Source organism: Nicotiana tabacum, chromosome 21 (genome assembly GCF_000715075.1).
Source record: "Nicotiana tabacum cultivar K326 chromosome 21, ASM71507v2, whole genome shotgun sequence".
Lineage (NCBI taxonomy): Eukaryota > Viridiplantae > Streptophyta > Magnoliopsida > Solanales > Solanaceae > Nicotiana > Nicotiana tabacum.
This window is the reverse complement of record NC_134100.1, coordinates 98,780,289-98,803,697: the sequence shown is the minus strand read 5'-3', so window position 1 is coordinate 98,803,697 and position 23,409 is coordinate 98,780,289. Positions and strand designations below refer to the sequence as shown.

The 23,409-nt window shown below is 34.8% G+C and overlaps 2 protein-coding genes across 2 annotated transcripts; both read left to right on the top strand.

Annotated features, from left to right (window-relative positions):
• Positions 1 to 2,181: 2,181 nt before the first annotated feature.
• LOC107814929 (monogalactosyldiacylglycerol synthase 2, chloroplastic) lies at positions 2,182 to 6,323 on the top strand. The gene is made up of 8 exons (XM_016640433.2): positions 2,182 to 2,966; positions 3,741 to 3,913; positions 4,551 to 4,712; positions 4,806 to 4,947; positions 5,038 to 5,262; positions 5,373 to 5,435; positions 5,533 to 5,607; positions 5,713 to 6,323. The coding sequence occupies exons 1-8, from the start codon at positions 2,709 to 2,711 to the stop codon at positions 5,971 to 5,973; spliced, it is 1,359 nt and encodes a 452-aa protein (XP_016495919.1). The 5' UTR covers positions 2,182 to 2,708; the 3' UTR covers positions 5,974 to 6,323.
• Positions 6,324 to 9,544: 3,221 nt separating this feature from the next.
• On the top strand, positions 9,545 to 16,810 carry LOC142175487 (uncharacterized). The gene is made up of 4 exons (XM_075242345.1): positions 9,545 to 9,647; positions 10,244 to 10,432; positions 12,554 to 12,653; positions 16,423 to 16,810. Exons 2-4 carry the CDS (start codon positions 10,253 to 10,255, stop codon positions 16,677 to 16,679), a joined length of 537 nt encoding a protein of 178 aa, XP_075098446.1. The 5' UTR covers positions 9,545 to 9,647; positions 10,244 to 10,252; the 3' UTR covers positions 16,680 to 16,810.
• The last annotated feature ends 6,599 nt before the right edge of the window (positions 16,811 to 23,409 follow it).

Below are 23,409 nucleotides of genomic sequence, written 5' to 3'. Positions count from 1 at the left end.
ACACACTTAAAATATAGGCATAGAGATGCATTTTTCCTCATGTTGTATAGTATCATGCCATTTATGACTTCTCATACATTTTGACATATGGGCATAGAGAGACATCTTACACATGCTATCTGAAAGGAAAATGAAACATCCTATTTATTGTTGAAAGGATTTTTGGGAAAAATCACAGTTTTCAAACTTACTCATATTTTTGGCAAATTTCGGTAAAAGATTTAAGTTTTCACTGAAATACTTGAAAAGCATGCCTAATTTTCTGGAACTGTGAACGAGCTGAGCATTTTATTTCCGAGATACTCCTTTTATTACTTGTACTATGCTGTTATGAATTGTTGTAGGATATTGATATTGGACCCGACCTTTATTCTAGCTTGTCACTACTTTCAACCTAAGGTTAGGTTTGTTACGTATTGAGTACATGGGGTCGGTTGTACTCATACTATACTTATGCACCTTGCGTGCAGATATTGACTGATGGCGTCGATGTGATCGACGGGAGCCGAAATTGAAGATGTACCTGCGTTCCGGTTGTAGCTGCCTCTTGTTCATGGTAGCCTTAGATCTATAAACTCTGTTTATGTACTCTTCAAACATATGATGTATTTACTTCATTTCACCTTTGTAAACTCTATTCTAAGAAGCTCATGATTTGTACTACCAGTCCTTGGGGAATGTATCAGATTCAGATATTTCTTTACTTAATTGCTTTATTAGTTATTAGAATTGGTTAGTGGTTAATTGGCTTACCTGACGGGTTGGGTTAGGTGACATCACGACTAGGTGAATTTCGAGTCGTGACAAAACACAAAGTTAAATAACTTTTACGTAACAAAAGAAAGAAAAGTGACTTTTAGGTAATTAACATAAAGTTAGATGATCATCCATAAAATTTACTCAATAATAGAGTTTAAGGCAAAGCTACTAAATTAAGATAAACTCATTGCGTGTTCACTAAATAAATTGGACGGATCGAAAATGTATATGAGTCTGAAACTTAAAGTAGTGTACTATGCATGTGTGTGTTACACACACAGAACATCCTGCAATATATTGAACTTTCTTATATTTTCATGTTTTTGTCCGTTATTTGCAAAAATACAAAATATTGGAGTGCACGTTTTAAATCTCTATATTATTGTAAAAAAGAAACTGGTGTTATAGGAGGTCTGATTAATAGGATGAGTATACGTTAAAATTTGTTGAACAGAAATCAGCATGTTTTTTTTTCTAGTTCTACGCAATTTGCTTCTATTGTCTGAGTATAAAATATACACTTTTTTTTTTCAAATTAATCAATTTTTGCTTCTTATATTGAATATATAGTTTAAGAAATAGGAGTTAGAAAACTTAAATTAGAAAAATACAACTCAATAGACTTGGCTATGGCCCATGAAAACTATACCATTTATAGGAAGATTATGAATAATTCATTGAAAATGAATGCACACACCTGTCAAAGCAAATGGTGAACACCAACTTGCATGGGCTTAACAACTGTTTAGGAGACAATGTCTAATTTTAAAAATTCCATTACACATCACTGCAAAAATATAATATCATCTCCGTTCCAATTTATGATACGCAGTCTAACTCGACATAAAATTCATAAAAGAAAGAATAATTTTTAAGATTATGATGTTAAACATTTCATAATGTTTGTGTGGCTTTAAAAAATTTTAAACTCGTAATCTTAACCATAACATAATATGTGTGTGACTTTAAAAACTTCTATTTAAGGGTAAAATAAGAGGTTTAAAAATAAATGATTTTTAAATTTAAAAACGTATTAATTTTTGGAACACACTAATAAGAAAATAATGTCTTTTTTTTTTGTTCCACTCGATATTTGATATTTGCTTTGGGGATCTGACTAATCTAGATTCACATCGCGTAACGATTAAAAGGAGAAATACTCCCTACAAGAATTTTTATATTCCGAAAACTAATCCGATACTTCTAATTAAGAGGCAAGAGATCATATTTATCTTACCGCAATCTTTGACGGTAGAAATAGTGTCTCTAATAACAAGGGAAAAAAACATTAATATCGAGTATCGACCAATAAAAATATGGTAAAATCAATGTTCAAATTATTTGTTTTTCTTTAACAAATATTCGAATCTGCCCAAAATGCGAATGCAACGCCAATAAATTCCTCTACACACTGCCACCAAATATGTCCCAAATGGCATAATTCGAGTATCTAAAAATAGCACCATTCTCCACATCTCTCTTGTCTGTCCTTTCATTAACAGAAAAAAAAACAACCCCATTTCTCCATACTTTGTACTCTTTAAAGACCCTTTAAAGGGTGTCCAATTCTTCCATTTTCTTGAAATTTCTTAAACCCTTTTTGCATTTTCATTGCCATTTTCTCTTCTTTTTTCACCAACTCTTTGATCTTGCCGGAATACCCATTTTCCGGCAGGTCAAAGGGGTGGTGAATTCATCATTTCCTTGGAAATTTGATTTCTTTACCTGGGTTGGTGTTTAATTTTGATATACATTTCCCTAAAAAAAATAATTAAAATTTGAACTTTATACCAACTTTTTTAGGTCAAAGGGGTGGTGAATTTCAATTCTTTATCTGAGTTGGTGTTTAATTTTGATATACATTTCCAAGAAAAAGAATAAAAATTGGAACCTTATACCAATTTGCATATACAGATTTCAAGAATTGACATTGAGAAAAGGAGGTGGTAATGGAGGTGATTTCTGCTAGGAATCCAATAAGCAATGTGTTGGAAAGAGTTGGGGTTTATGGGTTTGTAGGGAGCAGCACAAAGAGGTGCAATAATGAATTTCAAGATGAAGAATATGATACAATGGAAATGGTGCAAATTGGTGCTGAAAGGACCAAAAATGTGCTTATTTTGATGAGTGACACAGGAGGTGGCCATAGAGCTTCAGCTGAGGCGATTCGCGATGCTTTCCATTTGGAATTTGGGGATGAGTATAATGTAAAGTTTTATCTTATCTGGTTTTCTAGCTATTTGATCTGAATTACTTTGTTTGTTGCATTTTTTGTTTGGAAATTTTGCCCTTGCTTAGAAATGAAATGTCAATTCATGTGGTCCTATGTGCATTATTGAGTCTATTGTCATAATCCTCAAATTTAAAACTTGATGGCATAACTTTGAGGAATTATGTATTTTTGTAACTTGATGTCATATTCCGCTCTAAGGAGAGCCTTGGCGTAACTGGTAAAGTTGTTGTCATGTGACCGGGAGATCACGGGTTCGAGCCGTAGAAACAGCCCTCTTGCAGAAATGCAGGGTAAGGCTACGTACAATAGACTCTTGTGGTCTGGCCCTTCCCTGGACCCTACGCATAGCGGGAGCTTAGTGCACCAGGCTGCCCTTTTTTATGTCGCATTCTGCTTTGCAGTTCTGATTAGCTCTTGAAAGTTAAAGGATGTTGAGTAGAATATAAGTTTGACCTCCAATTTGTGTTATTTCCTTTTGGCTAGTGTCTCCAAAATCAACCCAAAACTATGTTCCTGTTGCTTTGACTTACATAATTATCATGTTTATGGAGATCCCATCTGGTTGCCATCTTTCTTCTGCTAGCTTAACTACTTTTCTAGGATAAATTTTTGACTTGGTTAGGTTTAACAAAAAGTGCATGCTTAGGTGCTATTTCATTTAATCACATCCTATAGTCTTTGCTGTATAGGCCTACCGCGACTTCATATTTAGATTTAATGTTGTATTGATATGTTTTATTCTTAACAGATATTTGTGAAGGATGTTTGGAAGGAATACACTGGTTGGCCATTGAATAGCATGGAGCAACAATATAAGTTCATGGTTAAACATGTGCAGCTTTGGAGGGTTGCATTTCACAGCACGTCCCCTCGCTGGATACACTCTTCTTATCTTGCTGCCATTGCTGCCTTCTATGCCAAGTATATTTCCTTCTTTGGTTTTACCTTTCTTCCAAAGCTGTAGAAATTTGATAACTTTGAATGGTCAATAACGATTTTCTTTTGGCGTAATACCCCAATGACTTCTTTGTTTTATAAATGATTTTCCTTTGATACTCCTCTATACGCCAGTTAGGTTTGCACTAAAAATTCATCTTTTTTTAATAACAACAACTAGGCCTCTGTCCCAAACAAGTCGGGTTCAGCGATATAAATCCTCATTCCTTTCATTTAGCTCAACTCATATTATCACCATTACCCAAAAAAAAAGTGCAAGTAAAAAAGATAACTACAACTTCATCTTCTTCTTTTTTAATAGTAATATTTATTTTTGAATGCATTCAATACTCTTTAATCATTTCTTTTAATACTAAATATATTCTCATTTTACAAATAGCAACTTGTCTCATTTGTTCATTACTCAGATATTAAAAATGATTGCTGTGTCGGTTGCTTAAATTTTACGCAAGAGTGGACTTTTTAATGTTATGCAAAGATATTGGATCAATATAGTATTCCTCGGCATTTGGATGAATCTTCTTCTATTCGCTTACTAAATTTCTAGTTGGTATCTTACCATTAATGAGATTTACTAATTGTTGCTTTGTAAAAATTGAAGGGAGGTAGAAGCTGGTTTGATGGAGTATAAGCCAGACATAATCATTAGTGTTCATCCTCTTATGCAACATATTCCTTTGTGGGTTCTAAAATGGCAAGGCCTACAAAAGAAAGTAATCTTTGTCACAGTTATTACAGATCTCAGTACTTGCCACCGTACATGGTAAATTATTCAGTAACTTAATTTGGAGTTTTAACTAGCACTATTCTCATGTCATATATTCGGTCTAACTGTTAAAACTCTTTTTAAGGATAGGTTTCACCCTGGAGTCAATCGATTGTATTGCCCCGCTGAGGAGGTAGCAAAGAGGGCTTTGCTAGATGGATTGGAAGAATCTCAAATACGCGTTTTTGGGTTGCCTATTCGTCCCTCTTTTTGTAGGGCAGTTCTTTCCAAGGTGAAATTTTCTGTCAATTTACAAAAGAGCTTTACTCCTTTGAATCCGCACGTCATTTATTTTATATTGTTTTCTTAATACTTGCTATAGGATGACCTCAGAGTAGAGCTTGAGATGGATCCTACGTTGCCCGCAGTGTTGCTGATGGGTGGAGGTGAAGGGATGGGACCCGTGAAAAAAACTGCAAAGGCTCTCGGAGAAGCTCTTTTCGATAAAGAAATGGAAAAACCTATTGGTCAAATGATTGTCATATGTGGACGTAATGAAGAGCTAGCATCCACATTACAATCACTCGAATGGAACATCCCGGTCAAGGTAAAAAGAATTAGATTGTTGGAGTATGAATGCCTTTTGAAACTATATTACACCTCATGTTTACTTAACAATGCAAAAATATTTGATACTTTTTTCTTCTTGCTGTCTAGATTAAAGGATTTCAGAAGCAGATGGAGAAATGGATGGGTGCATGCGACTGTATTATCACAAAGGTACGTTAGATGCAGTCCTCTTTTAGCATTGCCTGTGTAATTTTTTTTGTGCATTGGCCATATAGCAGGATTAAAATTCAGTTATTTTCGCTTGTAGGCTGGACCTGGTACAATTGCAGAAGCATTAATCAGAGGGCTTCCAATTATTCTCAATGACTACATTCCTGGACAAGTTAGTGAAATCAAGAAGTTTATCTATCGACTGCTATAGCTATCGTAGTGGCTGCTGATATGACATTGTTTAATTTACTGATCATTTTTTGTTGTGTATTTGTAGGAAAAGGGAAACGTTCCATACGTTGTGGACAATGGAGCCGGTGTTTTCACACGAAGTCCTAGGGAAACAGCCCGAATTGTTGCAGAGTGGTTTAGCACTAAGAGTGATGAACTCAAAACAATGTCAGAAAATGCACTAAAACTCGCACAACCTGATGCAGTTTTTGACATTGTGAAGGACATTCACGAGCTCGCATGCCAGAGGGGTCCTCTTGCGAACATTCCTTACGCGTTCACATCTTCATTTTCAAGCTTAATTTAACCAGATAGATTCTGTTTCTCTTTCACTACAAGGTCTAAGGTTTGTTCTAGTAGGATATTATGTAAATTAGGTTCAATGATCTTCATTCTTTGGCCAGAATCATTTGGCGCTCATTTATAGTATGTTAGATTATCTAGACAAATTCTGATCCTTGGTTAGTTGGAAAAAAAGGGCAAAAAAAAAAAGAGAAGTTTCTTTGTTGGAGTGTTGAATACATTCTTTTAGTATTAAGATTACTTGTCTTTTAGGACCTGTTTGAGATTGCTTCAGAATTGAAGAAGTTTCACTTGTCCTGCAAAAGTTGATATTATCAGTGTTGAATATATTGTTTGGTTTCTTTTCAAGACCAATTCTTGCTATTTTCCTACTTGTGACTCTTTTTCCTTGTGTCCACCCCTTATAATCTTGCTTTGAGCTTAATTTTTACTAAGAAGTTTGATACTGCGATTACGGATCAGTGGCGGAGCTAGGATTTTTATGAAGGGGATTAAAAAAATAAAAAATTAAACATAAGAGAAGCCAAGGGTATTCAACATCTCATATATACATTTAAAAAAATTTAACCTTATATACACATTGTAAATTATCAGCGAAGGGGATTCGGATGAACCCTCTTTCGCCCCTAGCTCCGCCATTGCTATGGATGTAAATAAGACGGTGGGAGGCAGGGCAAGGTAAGGCTTAACTTGCTAAAGATTTAACCTGCCTTGCCTTAACCCATTTAGCATCTTTCCAAGATTTTGCCCTGCCCCGTTAATGTGTGTTCTTGCTATGGGTGATCGAGACACCAATGAGAGCAAATTGTTATATTTAATCAAAGGCAAAGCCTGATTTTTACTTTATGAGTTCTGAATTTTAGAACGACAACTTTGCTTCAAGTGTTAATGACTGGGTTATAATTTAATATTTGTACATATTTAATAAATTTCTTAACACAAAATGCATTATTTGAGCAAAAACTTTTAGGTTCGACCGAACCCATAGCTCGGCTATTACCTCCGCCCCTACATTTAAACGTCCTCAAACGGACAACTTAATAATCAAGTGTCGCAATTCAAATCATGTGCCAAAAATTCGAATTGGTAGTAGCTTCTTGACCTCTATTATTTAGTTGAACATTTCTTATTTTTCTGTCAATGTGTTACAATTATATCTTAATTCCATGCTAGTTAGAGTCATCTACACGTGCAAAAATTGAACATGGAAATCACATTTTAGAATCTAGTAGATGGTTTGCGTACACACTATCCTCCCCAGACCCCATTTGTGAGATTCCACTGGGTTGTTGTTATTGTTGTTGTTGTTATTGTACCTTGAATGGAGGAGAGAAAGTTTCTCTTTATGCAACAGAAAAGTGGTTGCAGAAGAAATTTGAATCTTTTCCTGAAGATGAAAAAAATATATAAATTATTAGCGCGTATTACCTTAATATTATAGGTTATATAGTTTGCCTTGGATTGTCAAAATTTGAGGTAATATTAGATTTTTCATACACATTGGAGCACATGGATAGCAACATCATAAATAGTTTTGCATGAGGTTCAGGTGTTTGCAAATACAAAAGGGTGAAAAATTCCGTGCAAGTTCGGTAAAAAAATTATCTTTTTGAGACTTAAGATAATCTCTTATATATATATTATGTGGAGGCTCCAATAACAAATAAGTGATTATTTTGGGTGTTTTCTCCTTTGTATTGTATGTGTCTATTTTATTGTACATATTACTTTTTTTTTTGTTGCTTTTCTTTGTAGATATTTGAGATGGAGCACCTCCTCAAAATAACAAAGTCATTGCTCGACGATAATTTTTAGATGTAAATTAGGTTCCCTGTGCTGGGGTGGACTAAGCTTATGAAATCATTCAGCCACGATACAACTAAATCAGCTGAATTTTTATTGGAAGAGAAATTTAAGGTTAATGATAAACTTTTTTTTTCTAGTTTTTTTCCTAGATTCACATTAATGCTAAACATGGTTTGATCTCTTTGTAGTTTGAGCATACTTCTTATAAACGGTTCCAAAATAACGAGGATTTTAAAAGGTCTCATTTGCAACTTGGAAAAACATGCTGACACTTTCATTTGCATACGTTTAGAAAGAAAAGAACTCTAGAATGAATGAAGGTACAATGTCCAGCTCGGCATTCAGTTGATGGAAGTTCAAGCAAAGATAAAATCATAAGAAAGTCGAGGAGTGGAACAACTCCTTCCATTAATTTTACAGATCAGTATGGAGAGAATATAAAAGCATAGAAAGAAAAGAAAAAACAATTAGCATCGGGATTCTATGTATCTCTTCATTCAAATGCTCCGTGACCAGTGGGATGAGAGTGATCTTCAGAATTTAGCTCCTCTGACTTAGAAGAATCCACCTGGTACTTCACACACGGGTCAACTAATGAGCTTGATTTGTCTTCACTTTCTACACCGCCCACTCTTCCCCTCCTGCTTCGATTGATCTTGAGGGTAGACTTCATAGGATTGATGATAGTTTTTCTCATTGATATTTTTAATGTTGGAGGAGGGGAGTATGATTTTTAAGATGATATTCAGTATGTAGCTCATTTGGTTCAGGACAATGCAGATGATACTTCAATAAACAGTTTAACTAACGAGTATTCTTTATTTTTCACTCATCCTCCGATACCGACTGATGCTGAGCTTGTTGCTGGTAATAACAATGATGCTAAAAGAGAAGATCATCATGTTGATTATCTTCATGACGACACACGTCCTGAGGAGACGACTTAGAAATAGGTAAATATAGGCAATATGAACGGTTCAATAAGACCAAGATTAAATAGCGCTATGGAAAAATAAAGCCCTTGGCAAACAAATTCACTCCTAATGATACATATGAAGGCGGTATACGGCATACTTTTCTTACTACTTATTAGAAAAAAAGCAGAACTGTTATTACTATTATAATGCAGGTTCCTTTAAAAACGAAGTTTAAAATGACTAAGGTTAGATAAATATTAAAAATAAGTTGATTAAAAGTAAGATACCGAGTTTCATTGCGTCTAATCTCTTCTAGGCCGGTTGTATATAGCACATGTAGAGATTTTTCATGTATAAGATTTTTGAGATTTTTAACTAATTTCTCACCTTAGATTAATTTGTATAAAATTATATATACAAATATACAATTTATTTGATATACTCTATGAATCAAATCAAAAAGGAAATATGAAGCCTTCTGAAAATAAAAATAAAAAGATCTTTGCACAAATAGCAGATCGTATTCACTGTTTATTTCTCTATCTGATGTATTTAGATTATACAATAATTATACCCAATTATATACATAATATATATGAATTATACATATATTATACACATATAAGCTATTTTTAGTATAAATGGTTGAATGAGCGGCTATTTGGGTTAATTATTTTTAAAAAATTAGAGCCGATATAACTACGGGATCTTTACACAAATAGTCGATTATATTCATTGTTTACTTTTTCTAGCCATATATAAAAATTATACATAACTATACACATATAATACATAAATTATGCATATATTATACATTCACCGCTATTTGGGTTAATTCTTTCTAATTCTTCTATAACTTAAAAGTCCATGGCCCCGCAGGCCCAAATAAACATCAAATGGACGCAAACGGTTTCAGCTTCTCTTCACCGTTCAGTTTCTCCGACGAAATCAAATTGTGAGTTTCTACATCATACTCTTTACAAAATTTTACCTTTTTTTTTTTTTTACAATAATCTCCAATTTTAGAGAAAAAAATTGGATTATAGTACTGTTTTTCTTCCATATTTCATTGTGATTATTACAGGTTAATATTATCTTGAAATTGTGATGTTACACTAAATTGCATTTGAGCAGTAGAAATTCAATGTTTAATAGTTATTCTAATATATACCATAAGTTAACTGCATTTGAGCAGTAAAAAATCAATGTTTGATAGTTATTCTAATATATACCATATGTTAATTGCATTTGAGCAGTAAAAACTCAATCTTTAATAGTTATTCTAATTTATACCATTTGTTAATTGCATTTGAGCAGTAAAAACTCAATCTTTAATAGTTATTCTAATTTCTAATTTATACCATATGTTAATTGCATTTGAGCTGTAAAAATTCAATCTTTGATAGTTATTATTATATTTACCAAATGTTAATTGCATTTGAGCAGTAAAAAATTAATCTTTAATAGTTATCCTGATATATACCTTGCATTTGAGCAGTAAAAATTCAATCTTTAATAATTATTCTAATATATTTCATATGTTAATTGTAGTGTTCTTAAATGAATCTTGAAAATCACCAAACGGTGGAGAAGAGATTAGTTTTTGTGACGGTAGGAACAACTTGTTTTGATGCATTAGTAAGAGCAGTGGATACCGCAGAAGTTAAGAATGAATTATTCAAGAAAGGTTACACTGATATTTTGATTCAAATGGGGCGTGGATCGTACATTCCCACAAAGGTAATTTTACATTTCTATGTATATTTGTTTTTTCCTGTAAATACATTTGTAGTAAAAGTTTCAGCTTTTCGGTTTCTGCTCTAGTTTTAGATCCAAAAAGAAGCTGTCTCCTATCTCCTTGATTTTAGCAAAAAGGAGGGAAAAAAAAAAAACTTGAGTTGGCTAATTATGTGAAAGAACTACTCCCTCCCATTTTAATTTATGTGATATATTTTGACATTAGAGGAAATGAGGATGTTGAGATGGATGTGTGGGCACCCCAAGAGAGATAAGATTAAGAACGAGTATATTAGGGACAAGGTGGGTGTGGCTCCTACAGAAGATAAGTTGTGGGAATCGAGGCTGAGATGGTTCGGGCATGTGAAGAGGAGAGACCCTGATGGCCCGGTTAGGAGGTGTGAGAGGTTGACCATGGCGGGTCTGAGGAGGGGTAGAGGGAGGCCTAAGAAGTAATGGGGTGAGGTGATTAGGCAGGACGTGGCGCTACTTCAGCTTACGGAGGACATTACCCTTGATAAGAGGGTGTGGAGGTCGAGGCTTAGGGTTGTGGGTTGGCAGGCAGTCTAGTGTTTCGTCTAGGCATCCCAGTAGTATTAGTACTAGTCTTGTATTTTGCTATGCCTAGCCCCCTGCTATTTCACATTGTGTCACTATTTCCGACAAGACTGAATCTATTTTTATAGTGTCGTATTCTTAGATATTTGTTGTTGCACGTATCTCCATATGTGCCCATATCTAATTACCTTGTTGTTGCAACTATTTGTTTATTGCTTCATTTTCACTTCTTTTGAGCCGAGTATCTTTCGAAAACAACCTCTCTATCTTCATTAGATAGGGATAAGGTTTGCGTACACTTTACCCTCCCCAGACCCAGTGAGATTTCACTGGGCTTCTTGTTGTTGTTGTTGTGATATAGTTTGACAAGGCACAGAGATTTAAGTATAAAGAAAGACCTTTGAAGCTTGCTGGACATGCTCCGATAACCTTGCCCGAGCCACCCTCCCTTCATTCAATGCTTGACAGCTTTCTTCATGTGGTGTGACACGTCTATCTTTGACACTCATCAATCAGCTAAAAGGCGTGGTCTTAAACATGCCATGAGATTTTTGTGGCTATAAAACCATGTCATCAAGGGTAAAATTAGAAATTTAAAGTTAAATGGTTTCCAATTATAGAAAAGTTTCATTCTTTTTAGAACGGACTAATAAGAAAGTAGTGCCACGTGAAATGGAACGGAGTAGTATGAGTTAGCGATAGTTGAGAAAGATGCAGAATTACTGGTTTTACCAGGATTATGGAAATAATCTCTGTTTGTTTTTCTTTTTTTCTTGCTGCGAAGAAAGTTTAGGGTTCTTCTCAGATGCAAGACTGAGAGTGGACCAAGGACGATGATATGTTTTTTAAATGGTAATTTAGATCTTCAGAAAAAAGGAAAGCGTAACTTGTCTTGAAAATTCTGAGCTACGGGATCTTAACTCTGTCCAACAATAAATTTTGCACATCACAGCAGAAGAAGTTATGTGTGTGCAAATTATGGGTAGGCCTGCTCTGCAAATTGAAGGTTCTGGTGAAGAATTTCTGTTCGGATATGCTTGGATATGTTGCTTTAATCTATGTAGTCACTGAAAATGGATTTAGTGAAATTAAGTATTTAAGAAGTTGAGATCATACATGTGGTTACCGAGTCTCAATTTTCTCTATGAAGGACAATACAAAGGATAGATTGGGAAAGTGTGACGTGGCATTACATTTGGGTTCTTGTGGGTGCTAGCATCTTATTAAACTTAAGGACCATATTGTTTGATGTTTGGATTTGAACTGATTGGCTGCAAGTAATTAGGTAAATACCTGTATAATATGTGCTTGTTGGCTTCATACTGTTTATCACTTCGATTGTGATGGCCAAAGTTTCCTTTCCAATGGACTGGCTTTTTTTGTTAAGCTTTATTTCAATCTTAAATGAAATCGCTTTTGAGCCTTCTACTGAACTCTTGCACACACTCGCTCACTCACATGTATATCTAACTACCTGTGCAAAATTTACTCCATCACTGACCATTCGTTTGCCTGCTAAATTCTCATTTGTCCCTGGTCTTTTATATCTTGCTGTAATTTTTCCAGTCGACTGCTGATAATGGTTCCCCAGCTCTGGACTACTTCACATTTTCATCAAGCATAGCTGACTACTTGAAGTCAGCATCACTTGTTATCAGCCATGCAGGTAATTCATGGTTGACGACAAATGTAGCTTTATACATTTTAGTATATTTCTTTGTTACTTTCTTCTATCTTTGGCTTTCACAGTCTCCTTTATTTTTCTTCCTTTACTCCCCCCTCTAACCAGATCAGAGCAGTTAGCTATATATCGTTGTTGGATTGAAATGGCTATATATTTGCTCTGACTAGGGAATTAGTTCATAGATCCAGATAATAGTTGTAGTGTTGTACGAAGCAATACAAAAGAAATAACGAACATGTTAGTTGCAGATGCCAAAACCCAGAGTTAGCTAGCTTTCTCTCGTTGAGACAGTTGAACATTTCCATGCTGTTCCAATGCTCATGATAACTTACTTAGAAACGTAGGAGAAATCAAACTTCCTAAGGTGTGGAAACCGTTTCCCTTAAGCCGACTATCTCATGATGGGATTTAACATCAACCTCTGCTCAGTTCTTTGCAAATGTTTACCGCTGCTATTGGCCTCAGATTCTCAGAAGACGTGATTGGTGAAAGTTTCTGCACTTTGTTTTGAGGTGGCATGTTGTGAAGATAGGAAAATAACTGGTCATTATAGAACTTCAACGTGCATTCTTTTAGGTCAATAGCTGATTTCATCCCATCTGTAAGCCGTAGGAGACAGAGTTACTGTTGGTGGGAGGTAGCAGGTATATAGTCGAGGTGCGCTCAAGCTGGTCCAGAAACCACCATCATCAAAATAAGCCGTGCATGCTTTGAGAACTTTGATTCAGACCAACTAGAGACGGTAGAAAATGGATTAAAAGTGTCGCGTCCATCTCTTTTTCCATTACTGAATTGTGGTGTTGTACTGAGAGAGGAGTAGCCTCCTCCACCTCCCAATTTTGATCAGAATTGAGGTGACATAACTGTTGTTGGTGCTCCAATCTGGTATTAACTTGATCTTCCCCCATTTTCATGCATACAGTATCCCCCCTGCCTTCTGACCCAATTTTCTTGTCTCTGCTACACATTCTGGCTGGTCGCAATTCATGTGTGTTATTGCATGTGCCATAATTTCGAGGTTTGCAGTGGGAATTGGATCCCCTGTGTTGGTTTCTTGGATTTTCGAGCAAGAGGCGTTGCTCAGTTCCTCAATAAAAGGCGTCATTCTTTTTTCTTCAGTGGGCTCACGTAAAAGGTCATTAAAAATGACCTGGGCTGCAGAATCAGGCCCATTTAATTTCATCTCAGTATTTGGATCATTAAGGTCCAGATCAATTGTATTAAAACTTGGACCTTGCATGTGTTGCACACGTGCCTTTCCCTTATTTTTAATTTGCAATACAGTACACCCCACGTTCTCGCCCATCACATCTATAGTTGTTTGTCTGCCCTTATCCATTAGTTGCTTATAGGGTTCCTTTGTCCACTGGTCTCTTGTGAGTTTCGTTTCTTTATCTTCTCCGACGCTGTCTAGGTTTTCCGACGACTTCCGTTCAAATCTTGCCTGTTTTTCAGCCCATATTGGAATGAAAAATCTGATCCTTTCTCTTTCAATCACGATCTCATTAGGTATCTTTCTGCCATCACCAGCAATTTGAACTCTGGCCCACTTGAGATGGTTTTTGAGATCAGTTTCTTCTTCAGTAGCTATCCATCCCCCGCAGAGATCTCCTATTTCTTTGAAGATCTTTTGTGACCACAGATGTAGGGGAATCCCCATGGCTCTAATCCAGCAAGTTTTCACAATTTGAGAGTTTGGTATGCAGCCAACACTGTAGTTCCACCATTCCAGATGAAACTTGAACTTTTTCCATCTCCATTCTCCTTGAAGAATCTGCTCAGCCATGTATCTATTCGGAAATTCGAATAGAAACATGTTACCAGTCATCTCATACATGTTGACCCCAAAGGCTTTGTTCCATGACACAGTAGCCCATCGCCTTATGTCTGCTAATGTGGGTCTCTCAGTGATTTCCTTCCCAAAGTACCCAATAATGCATCTTTTCAGCAAACCAGTGTCCTCAATTCCGGGTGGTTCCAAAATAGAGATATCTATTTTTTTTGTACTGACATCTGCCTCTCGGAGAGTATTGGATTGCCATTTACTCTCCTTAACTGCTTTGACATAAGGGTAGTTATCCACCGTGTTTCTGGATGGTACTGTGACATTCAGCTTGGGGGCATAATAAGTGAATCTTTCTATCTTAAATGCTATGTCTTTCCAGCCTGCATTCGAGGCCAACTCTGGGATAATAATGACTGATCTTCCTTCTCCCTTTAATGACAAAATACTCATATACCTTCCATGGGTATTGAATTTCCTAGTACAGAAATATTCAGTCAGTTGGTCCTTATTTTTTCATCTCTTTACTAAATTCTTGTGATCTTTGCTTCTTTAAGTACGTAGCAAATCCATTCCATTGTCTTTCTGCCCATGGATGAGCGTCTCATCATATTGCGATTTCTCTCCACCCATTCAAACCATATGTCTTTGTTGGAATTCCATCTGGTGATATCGAAAGATTTGAAGCCGGCATTGAAGTATATCCTATTTTCTCCCATATTAGTGTTAACTTTTGCTTAGGTTATGTGAAAAAAGGAGGTTTGGTAGTAATCACAGTGGGTGAATACTGATTTAGAAGAAAGAAATGTTAGATTCCGCCGGAATCTGATGTTTAATGGCCGGAAAAAGAAAAAGACGTCGGAATTTGGTGATACCGAAGCAGGAAGGCTCGAAAAATCCTCGAGAGGAGGCTGTCTGAAGAAAAAAGTTTGAAAAGTCGCTGGAAAAAGCCACACGCGCCGGCGCGTAGCTGAGATCTCGCCGGAAAAGCCCGCGAGTTGGCCGCGCGTGAGGGGTCGTTTGCCGGATAACTTCACTGGGGTTTGGACGTGGGAAGCTTGGCTCTTGGTGGGGGTGGTGTAGTCTTAGGAAGAAGAAGGGAGAGAAGAGTCTCGGGAAGCGTGCCTGGGAGCATCCTACTGATACCAAAGGCAGACAAGTACCATTAGAGCTTTATACATTTTAGTATATTTCTTTGGTACTTTCTTCTATCTTTGGCTTTCACAGTCTCCTTTATTTTTCTTCCTTTACTCCCCCCTCTAACCAGATCAGAGCAGATAGCTATATATCGTTGTTGGATTGAAATGGCTATATATTTGCTCTGACTAGGGAATTAGTTCATAGATCCAGATAATAGTTGTAGTGTTATACGAAGCAATACAAAAGAAATAACGAACATGTTAGTTGCAGATGCCAAAACCCAGAGTTAGCTAGCTTTCTCTCGTTGAGACAATTGAACATTTCCATGCTGTTCCAATGCTCATGATAACTTACTTAGAAACGTAGGAGAAATCAAACTTCCTAAGGTGTGGAAACCGTTTCCCTTAAGCCGACTATCTCATGATGGGATTTAACATCAACCTCTGCTCAGTTCTTTGCAAATGTTTACCGCTGCTATTGGCCTCAGATTCTCAGAAGACGTGATTGGTGAAAGTTTCTGCACTTTGTTTTGAGGTGGCATGTTGTGAAGATAGGGAAATAACTGGTCATTATAGAACTTCAACGTGCATTCTTTTAGGTCAATAGCTGATTTCTTCCCATCGGTAAGCCGTAGGGGACAGAGTTACTGCTGGTGGGAGGTAGCAGGTATCCAGTGAAATAGTCGAGGTACGCTCAAGCTGGTCCAGAAACCACCACCATCAAAATAAGCCGTGCATGCTTTGAGAACTTTGATTCAGACCAACTACAGACCGTAGAAAATGGATTAAACAGGTAAGGTTATGTAACCACACATTCGATGTGCTGCAGGTTCAGGGAGCATATTTGAGACATTACGGCTGGGCAAACCGTTAATAGTTGTAGTCAATGAGGATCTAATGGACAACCATCAAAGCGAGCTCGCAGAAGAACTGGCTGAGAGAAAGCATTTGTATTGTGCTCGTCCACAAACGTTATACAAGACTATCTCGGATATGGATCCGGGGTCTCTTGTTCCATATCAACCAGGTGATGCAAAGCCAGTTGCTAAACTTATTAATAGATATCTTGGTTTCCCAGATGATTAATGGAAACTGAATGTTCTATGTATTTGACATGAACTGAAGTTCAATTTTATGTAATTTATATGGCCTAATTTTTTATCTTCAAATATTCTGTTATATTGTTCCTAATGGTATTTAATGTGATTGAAATACTCTCACAAGAGGCAATCAAACTTCAAAGTAATGTTGAAATGTGCTTTTAACATAAGATTTACACTTAAATCATTGTTAGTTATATGTATCTTTATTAGCCACCAATGCTTTGACTTTGTGGTAATAGCACAACGTGTGATGTGTGAGTTAGGTGCATGTCACGGTGGGATTTTTCGGTTATTAAAACATTGATGTTTTCTATGTAAATACCAATTACTGAAAATTGGACCAAGTCATAAACTGTCCTTGTATTTTGGCAATTGAATATTTTTATAACGTAAGACCCCATTAGTGAGATTCTACCGGGAGTCCGGGATGTTGTTGTTATTTTGTTGTAACATTTATAAAATATTTTTGAGGAGAAATTGAAGGTTTACATATGTTTGTAGAGAAATGGAAAAACACGGAAAGGGAATGAGGAATTGCAGAATTTTTATTAAACTTTAATTTATTTTTTTCGTTTTTTTTTTTTTTTTTTTTTGTAATTTATGAAATTGCAGAATCTTTTTTTTAACTAAGGTGACCATCAGGAATAAATTAGCAAAGGCGACAATTAAATTCAATTTCCTCAACTTGTTATCTATAAATATTGGCCTTTCCCTTAATTTTTAAGTTTAATTAGGAAGATTTTGAGAATGCCTTTTGATGATCAAGTGAGAGGTAGATTTTTGGGTATGGAAAAATCTTTGGTAGGGAGCATTACTCCCGAATGGGCCCTACGCGGTTTGAATCCAGATATAGTCGGGCTCCAATGCGGATACCGAATACCGGGTAAGAAATCAAAAAGAAAAAGAAAAAAAAGAGTAGATTCAAGATTTAAAACTAAATTGGCGTTTCTATTAAAAAATGCATATTATAATTTCTCTTTAAATAAGCTTCGATATATATAGTTCGAAGTCCAAAATTATTGAATCCATGTGCTCTCACTGTTTACATATTAAATCCGCCAACGGTATATAGTAAAATGAGATTTAATGAAGACAAAATTTAAATTAATACATAAAATATAATTAAACTATCTCCGGGAAACAAATGGTTGCTTAAAAGAGAAAACTGTTATAAAATAAAAGCAATTTAGTAAAACATGAACAAGACATTTTGTTATGAAATAAAAGCAATTTAGTAAAACATGAACAAGAAATAGAGATAGAGAGAAGGAAGAGATTTTCTTCTTCAATTGTGTGTATTTTCTTATCTATTACAAGGCCTTTATATAGGCATGAAAAGTGAAGAAAAATATGTCATTGAATATGTCATTAAGCATAGAAATATGTCATTGAATATGTCATTAAGCATTTGAAATATATCATTGAATATGTCATTAAGCATTTGAGAAGTCATGGAGAAAGAGTAGACATCCACCATAATTTGATTTTTCTTATAACACTCCCCCTTGGATGTCCATAGATAATGTGCCTCGTTAAAACTTTATTAGGAAAAAAAACCTTATGGAAAAAAAAATCCTAGTGAAGGAAAAAGAGTACACATGTTTAGAAATACGCCTTTTGGTTGCCTCGTTAAAAACCTTGCAAGGAAAACCAGTGGGACAAAACCTTATAAGGAAAAAAGAGTACAACGCGTATTAACTCCCCCTGATGAGAGCATCAATTCACATCCTTGAGCCTTCGCATCCCAATCTTGTATACTAGTTTCTTGAAGGTTGACGTCGGTAGAGATTTGGTGAACAGATCAGCCATATTATCACTTGAACGGATCTGTTGCACATTGATATCACCATTCTTTTGAAGATCATGTGTGAAAAATAACTTTGGTGAAATTTACTTTGTCCTATCTCCTTTATGAATCCTCCTTTCAATTGGGCTATGCATACTGCATTGTCTTCATACAAAATTGTGGGTAGTTTGTCACACTTCAAACCACATTTGTCTCGAATAAGATGTATTATAGACCTCAACCATACACATTCTCGACTTGCTTCATAAATAGCAATTATCTCAGCATGATTAAATGAAGTAGCCACGATTGATTGTTTAGTCGATCGCCAAGATATGTCAGTGTCTCCATATGTAAACACATAGCATATTTGAGATCGAGCCTTGTGTGGGTCATATAAATACCCAGCATCGGCATAACTAACAAGATCAGGACTGCAATCATTGCCATAAAATAATCTCATATCGGTAGTCCCTTTTAGATACTGCAATATGTGTTTGATTCCATTCTAATGTCTCCTTGTAGGAGCATAGTTATATCTTGTTAAGACATTAACTGAAAAAGTTATGTCAGACCTTGTAATGTTAGAAAGATATATTAGTGCACCAATTGCACTAAGATATGGTACTTCGGGACCAAGAAGCTCTTCATTATTTTCATGAGGTCGGAATGGATGTGCTTTATCCATATATAATCACTTTAAAATCATTTTAGTGTATGCTAGTTGATGGACAAAAATTCCATCTTTCATATACTCAATTTGTAGACCAAGACAAAATTTTATATTTCCGAGATCTTTCATTTCAAATTCTTTCTTTAATTAGTCTACTGCTTTAGGAAGCTCCTTAGGAGTTCCAATGATATTTAAATCATCAACATACATGGTGATTATAACAAATTTAGATCCAGATCTTTTTATAAAGACACAAGGACAAATTGAATCATTCTTGTACCCTTCTTTCAACAGGTACTCACTCAGGCGATTATACCATATGCGCCCTGATTGTTTCAATCCGTATAAGAATTTTTGAAGCTTTATTTAATAAATTTCTTGGAAACCTTAATATGCTTCAGAACAATTTAAATCCTTCAATGATTTCCATTATACGCATATCACGTTTTTCTTGTATTACCAGATTAAAATCTGAAATGGCGACATCCACTACAGGAGAACATGTCTCTATATAATCAATGCCGGGATATTTACAAATTTTCTTGTGACACAAGTCGTCTTTATGTTTATCGACTTGACCTTTTTTTTCCGCACAAGAACACATTTATACCTCCACTGGCTTTATACTTTCAGATGTTGGGACTATCCGTCTAACTTCATATTTTTAAGGTGAAATTAATTTTTATTGCGTATTTTTTATTTGGCCAATCATTTATCTGTTCAAATTTCATGACAGATTTGAGCTCAAGATCCTCGTCAATATTAATAATATTGAGCGCTACATTATATTAACAATATCGTCAACGATCATTTTATATCGGTTCTATTATTACTCAATAAAGACATAACTTATTGAGATCTCTTTATCTTATTATCTTCAGGTACCTGAGCCTCTCCCATGAGGTCTTATGAAGTGTTATGTCGTGGTGCTCTTCTAGAGCACTTGCCTCCTTATTATGATCATCTTGAACATTTGCTCCTCTCCTTCTTCAAGGAGTTTTATTTTTGGAATCGATTAGTCTATTATGCTTCATGCATGCCATAGACTCTATTCATTATGAACTTTATTTTATTTGGAGCATTAGCAGCTGAATATGATATTTAGTTTTGGGTCAGCAAATACGCCTGGAAATATTTTGCAAATGAATTATCACTTGAACTTCAAGTTCACATTTTCTCGCACGAGCATCTAGATGTACTCATAATAATTCATTACATGCATTACTTTTTCAGCTGCCCATTTTCTCCCCCTATTGTTAGGATCACCAACAAATATCACTAGCCTTATTTGGGGATCCATCTTTGTGCATTGTGGTGGAACAATTAAATCATATAGCACATTCATATTTCTAGATGGAAATTATTTGGTTTCTGACCCTGAACCGATTGTGATAGGAAGAACTTATCATAACTTGGCTAGATGCGTTCAAGTGATGTTGTATATTAAATAATACATCACATACCAAAATTTATTTTGGCAATTTTGTTCTCATAACCAATGGTTTAGATATAATTGGAGGCATACAATTTCTGCTAAACCAACTTGGATTTAAACCAGTATTATCAAGATAAATCATCATAATTTATATTCTGGAATTGTGCTCTAATAATTTGAGAAATCAATCTTGCAAAAGCCAAACTGCAAGTTGATAACAAATGCACATGTGACCATAGAATAGATGCATCTATTAAAATCATATAATAGTAAACGGTCCACATGAAAGGTGACTGGGCCCATATATTTATCATCTTTTATTCGTTCCATAAATCAAGGGATTCAATCCCAACCTTAACTGGTATATCATGAGAATAAGCAGCACAAGAAAATTCTTGAAAAATCTTATATTTCTTCAATATATGCCAATATAATTCTCAATTAATTTTTTCGCATCATAATTGAACCGAGATGGTCAACCGGTCATGCCAACTAATATTTATTTCAGTAAACCTCTAGTTTACTTGTGGCTTGTGATTGCATCATCATGCTTATACTTGTGTAGTACAAATAGAAGAAAAGTCAGGTAACCTTTCATATTTACCCAGTATGATTATAGTAATATAAAGATATTCAATCTTCTTTTCATTTATAGTCTCAATATGCCAACCACTTTGGCTAATATATTCGTAAATCAAAATAATTCTTTTGAGACTTACTACAAGATTAATGTCATGAACAATTTCATTCATTCGGGTAGTAACAAATTAGTTCTTTCAGATCTCTTAACTGCTTTTGTACTACAAGATCTTTTGTCACACCATCCATATGATGAATGTCTCCTTCACAAAAAGAATCATATCATAATAATTGTCATGTTCAAAATCATCATAAGCAAAATAATTTCTTGCTTTAATTTTGCTTTTAATAACTTTCATAAGGCTTGACAAAATATTTGGCGTATCACATGTATACGACCAATGATATATTCATGTAACTACACAATAATATTCATTATCTTTCTTTGTCTCAAACCTCCCTTAGAGGTAAGTTGTAGTATTTATCCAATTATGCACAAGTACATTATTATGCATAATCTTTATCACATATATATTTTCACATTCACTTTCAAGAATGAGTATGCATTCTCAATGTTTATCACAAGTCACATTCTCTTCAAAGAATAGAGTATAATCATACAATGTGCTTTATTTTATTTTTTATACCCATTTGATGGTAAACATTGTCTTGTTCTCCCTTTTTATAATTACCATAGTGATAACTATTATTATTTTGGCCTTTCGCACGCCCACATTCATTTTTCAACCACTTGTATTTATTTAGACTTATCATGCATTGCTATCACATTCACTTCAAGAATGGAGCAAATCAAGTGGGACAAGCTTCATGCTTTTTCATAAAATATATAAATCAAGTGGGACAAGCTTCATGCTTTTTCATGAAAAATACATTATTTTTCTTTAGTTATTATTATTATTATCAATATGGTGCATTAGGACTCAAACCCAATGCCTTACCCATATAAAGACATGCTAGGCCATAATGTGTTGGAACTTGAATCCAACGTCTTTTCATCAACATAGTGCGTTGGGACTTGAACCCATCGTCTTACCCTCAATCTTTGGCATAATAGGCCAAAATTCACTAGGACTCGCACTCGAGCCTTTAAAATATTATTACTTCATAATTATAGACATAAGTAAATTAACTTTCAAGAAGACATATATAACTATTTCAATCTTGAAACAGTTCCTCTGCAACAAAAATGCTAGTTAGGATATATGCCATTTTTTTTTAAATGATACAATCACTTTTACATTTTAATAAATTAATTAGGGGAAAGGTGCAGATAACCTATAACTACTTATATTTCAAAGACTATAAGAACTTCACCAAAAAAATCCAATACGGAGGAATGAGCCTTATGTTTCCAGCAAAAATATTTAAGGCTTAATGCATAACTGTGACTATTATAAATTATAACTATAATGAGTTTATATTGATTGTATATTCCAATGCCAAATTTGCAAGGTACTGTAAAATCGCCTACATATTTGATAATTTTGCTTTCAATGAAATACATCATGTGATGGTAAAAATACTATTATTAAATTATCTTAATAATTATCTATCATAGTATGTAAAAGGTAAGAACATATATATACGTTGGAATATTATATTTATCCTATAAGAGATGTAGCAAATAAAGACATACCTTTTCAGTTCTTTATTTCAGTGGATACAATTAAAAAAAATATTTTAACTAAATACTGCACATAAAGTTAATGCAAAGATATGAAAGTATGAATGGGTTTAGATGGATGTAAAACTTATCTTTGTATTATCATCCAAGACATTTTTCATTGTACTTGATCTCATTGTCTGCTTATAATTTACATAGTCTTGATGTAGAAGATCATGAAATGAGCAATTCGTGCTGATAACGTGTTATAAAATAAAAGCAATTTAGTAAAACATGAACAAGATATTTTATTATGAAATAAAAGCAATTTAGTAAAACATGAACAAGAAATAGAGATAGAGAGAAGGAAGAGATTTTCTTCTTCAATTGTGTGTATTTTCTTATCTATTACAAGACCGTTATATAGGCATGAAAAGTGAAGAAAAATATGTCATTGAATATGTCATTAAGCATAGAAATATGTCATTGAATATGTCATTAAGCATTTGAGAAGATCATGGAGGAAGAGTAGACATCCACCATAATTTGATTTTTCTTATGAGCGTTACTCCCGAATGGGTCCTACGCGGCTTGAATCCGAATATAGTCGGGTTCT

Excerpts from the sequence above, each read along its gene's own strand:
- LOC107814929 (XM_016640433.2), top strand. The coding sequence starts at position 2,709 with ATGGAGGTGATTTCTGCTAGGAATCCAATAAGCAATGTGTTGGAAAGA. Across the intron at positions 4,713-4,805 it reads AGTACTTGCCACCGTACATG|GTTTCACCCTGGAGTCAATC; the intron begins GTAAATTATTCA and ends TTTTAAGGATAG. Across the intron at positions 4,948-5,037 it reads GTAGGGCAGTTCTTTCCAAG|GATGACCTCAGAGTAGAGCT; the intron begins GTGAAATTTTCT and ends TACTTGCTATAG.
- LOC142175487 (XM_075242345.1), top strand. The coding sequence starts at position 10,253 with ATGAATCTTGAAAATCACCAAACGGTGGAGAAGAGATTAGTTTTTGTG. Across the intron at positions 10,433-12,553 it reads GATCGTACATTCCCACAAAG|TCGACTGCTGATAATGGTTC; the intron begins GTAATTTTACAT and ends TAATTTTTCCAG. Across the intron at positions 12,654-16,422 it reads ACTTGTTATCAGCCATGCAG|GTTCAGGGAGCATATTTGAG; the intron begins GTAATTCATGGT and ends GATGTGCTGCAG.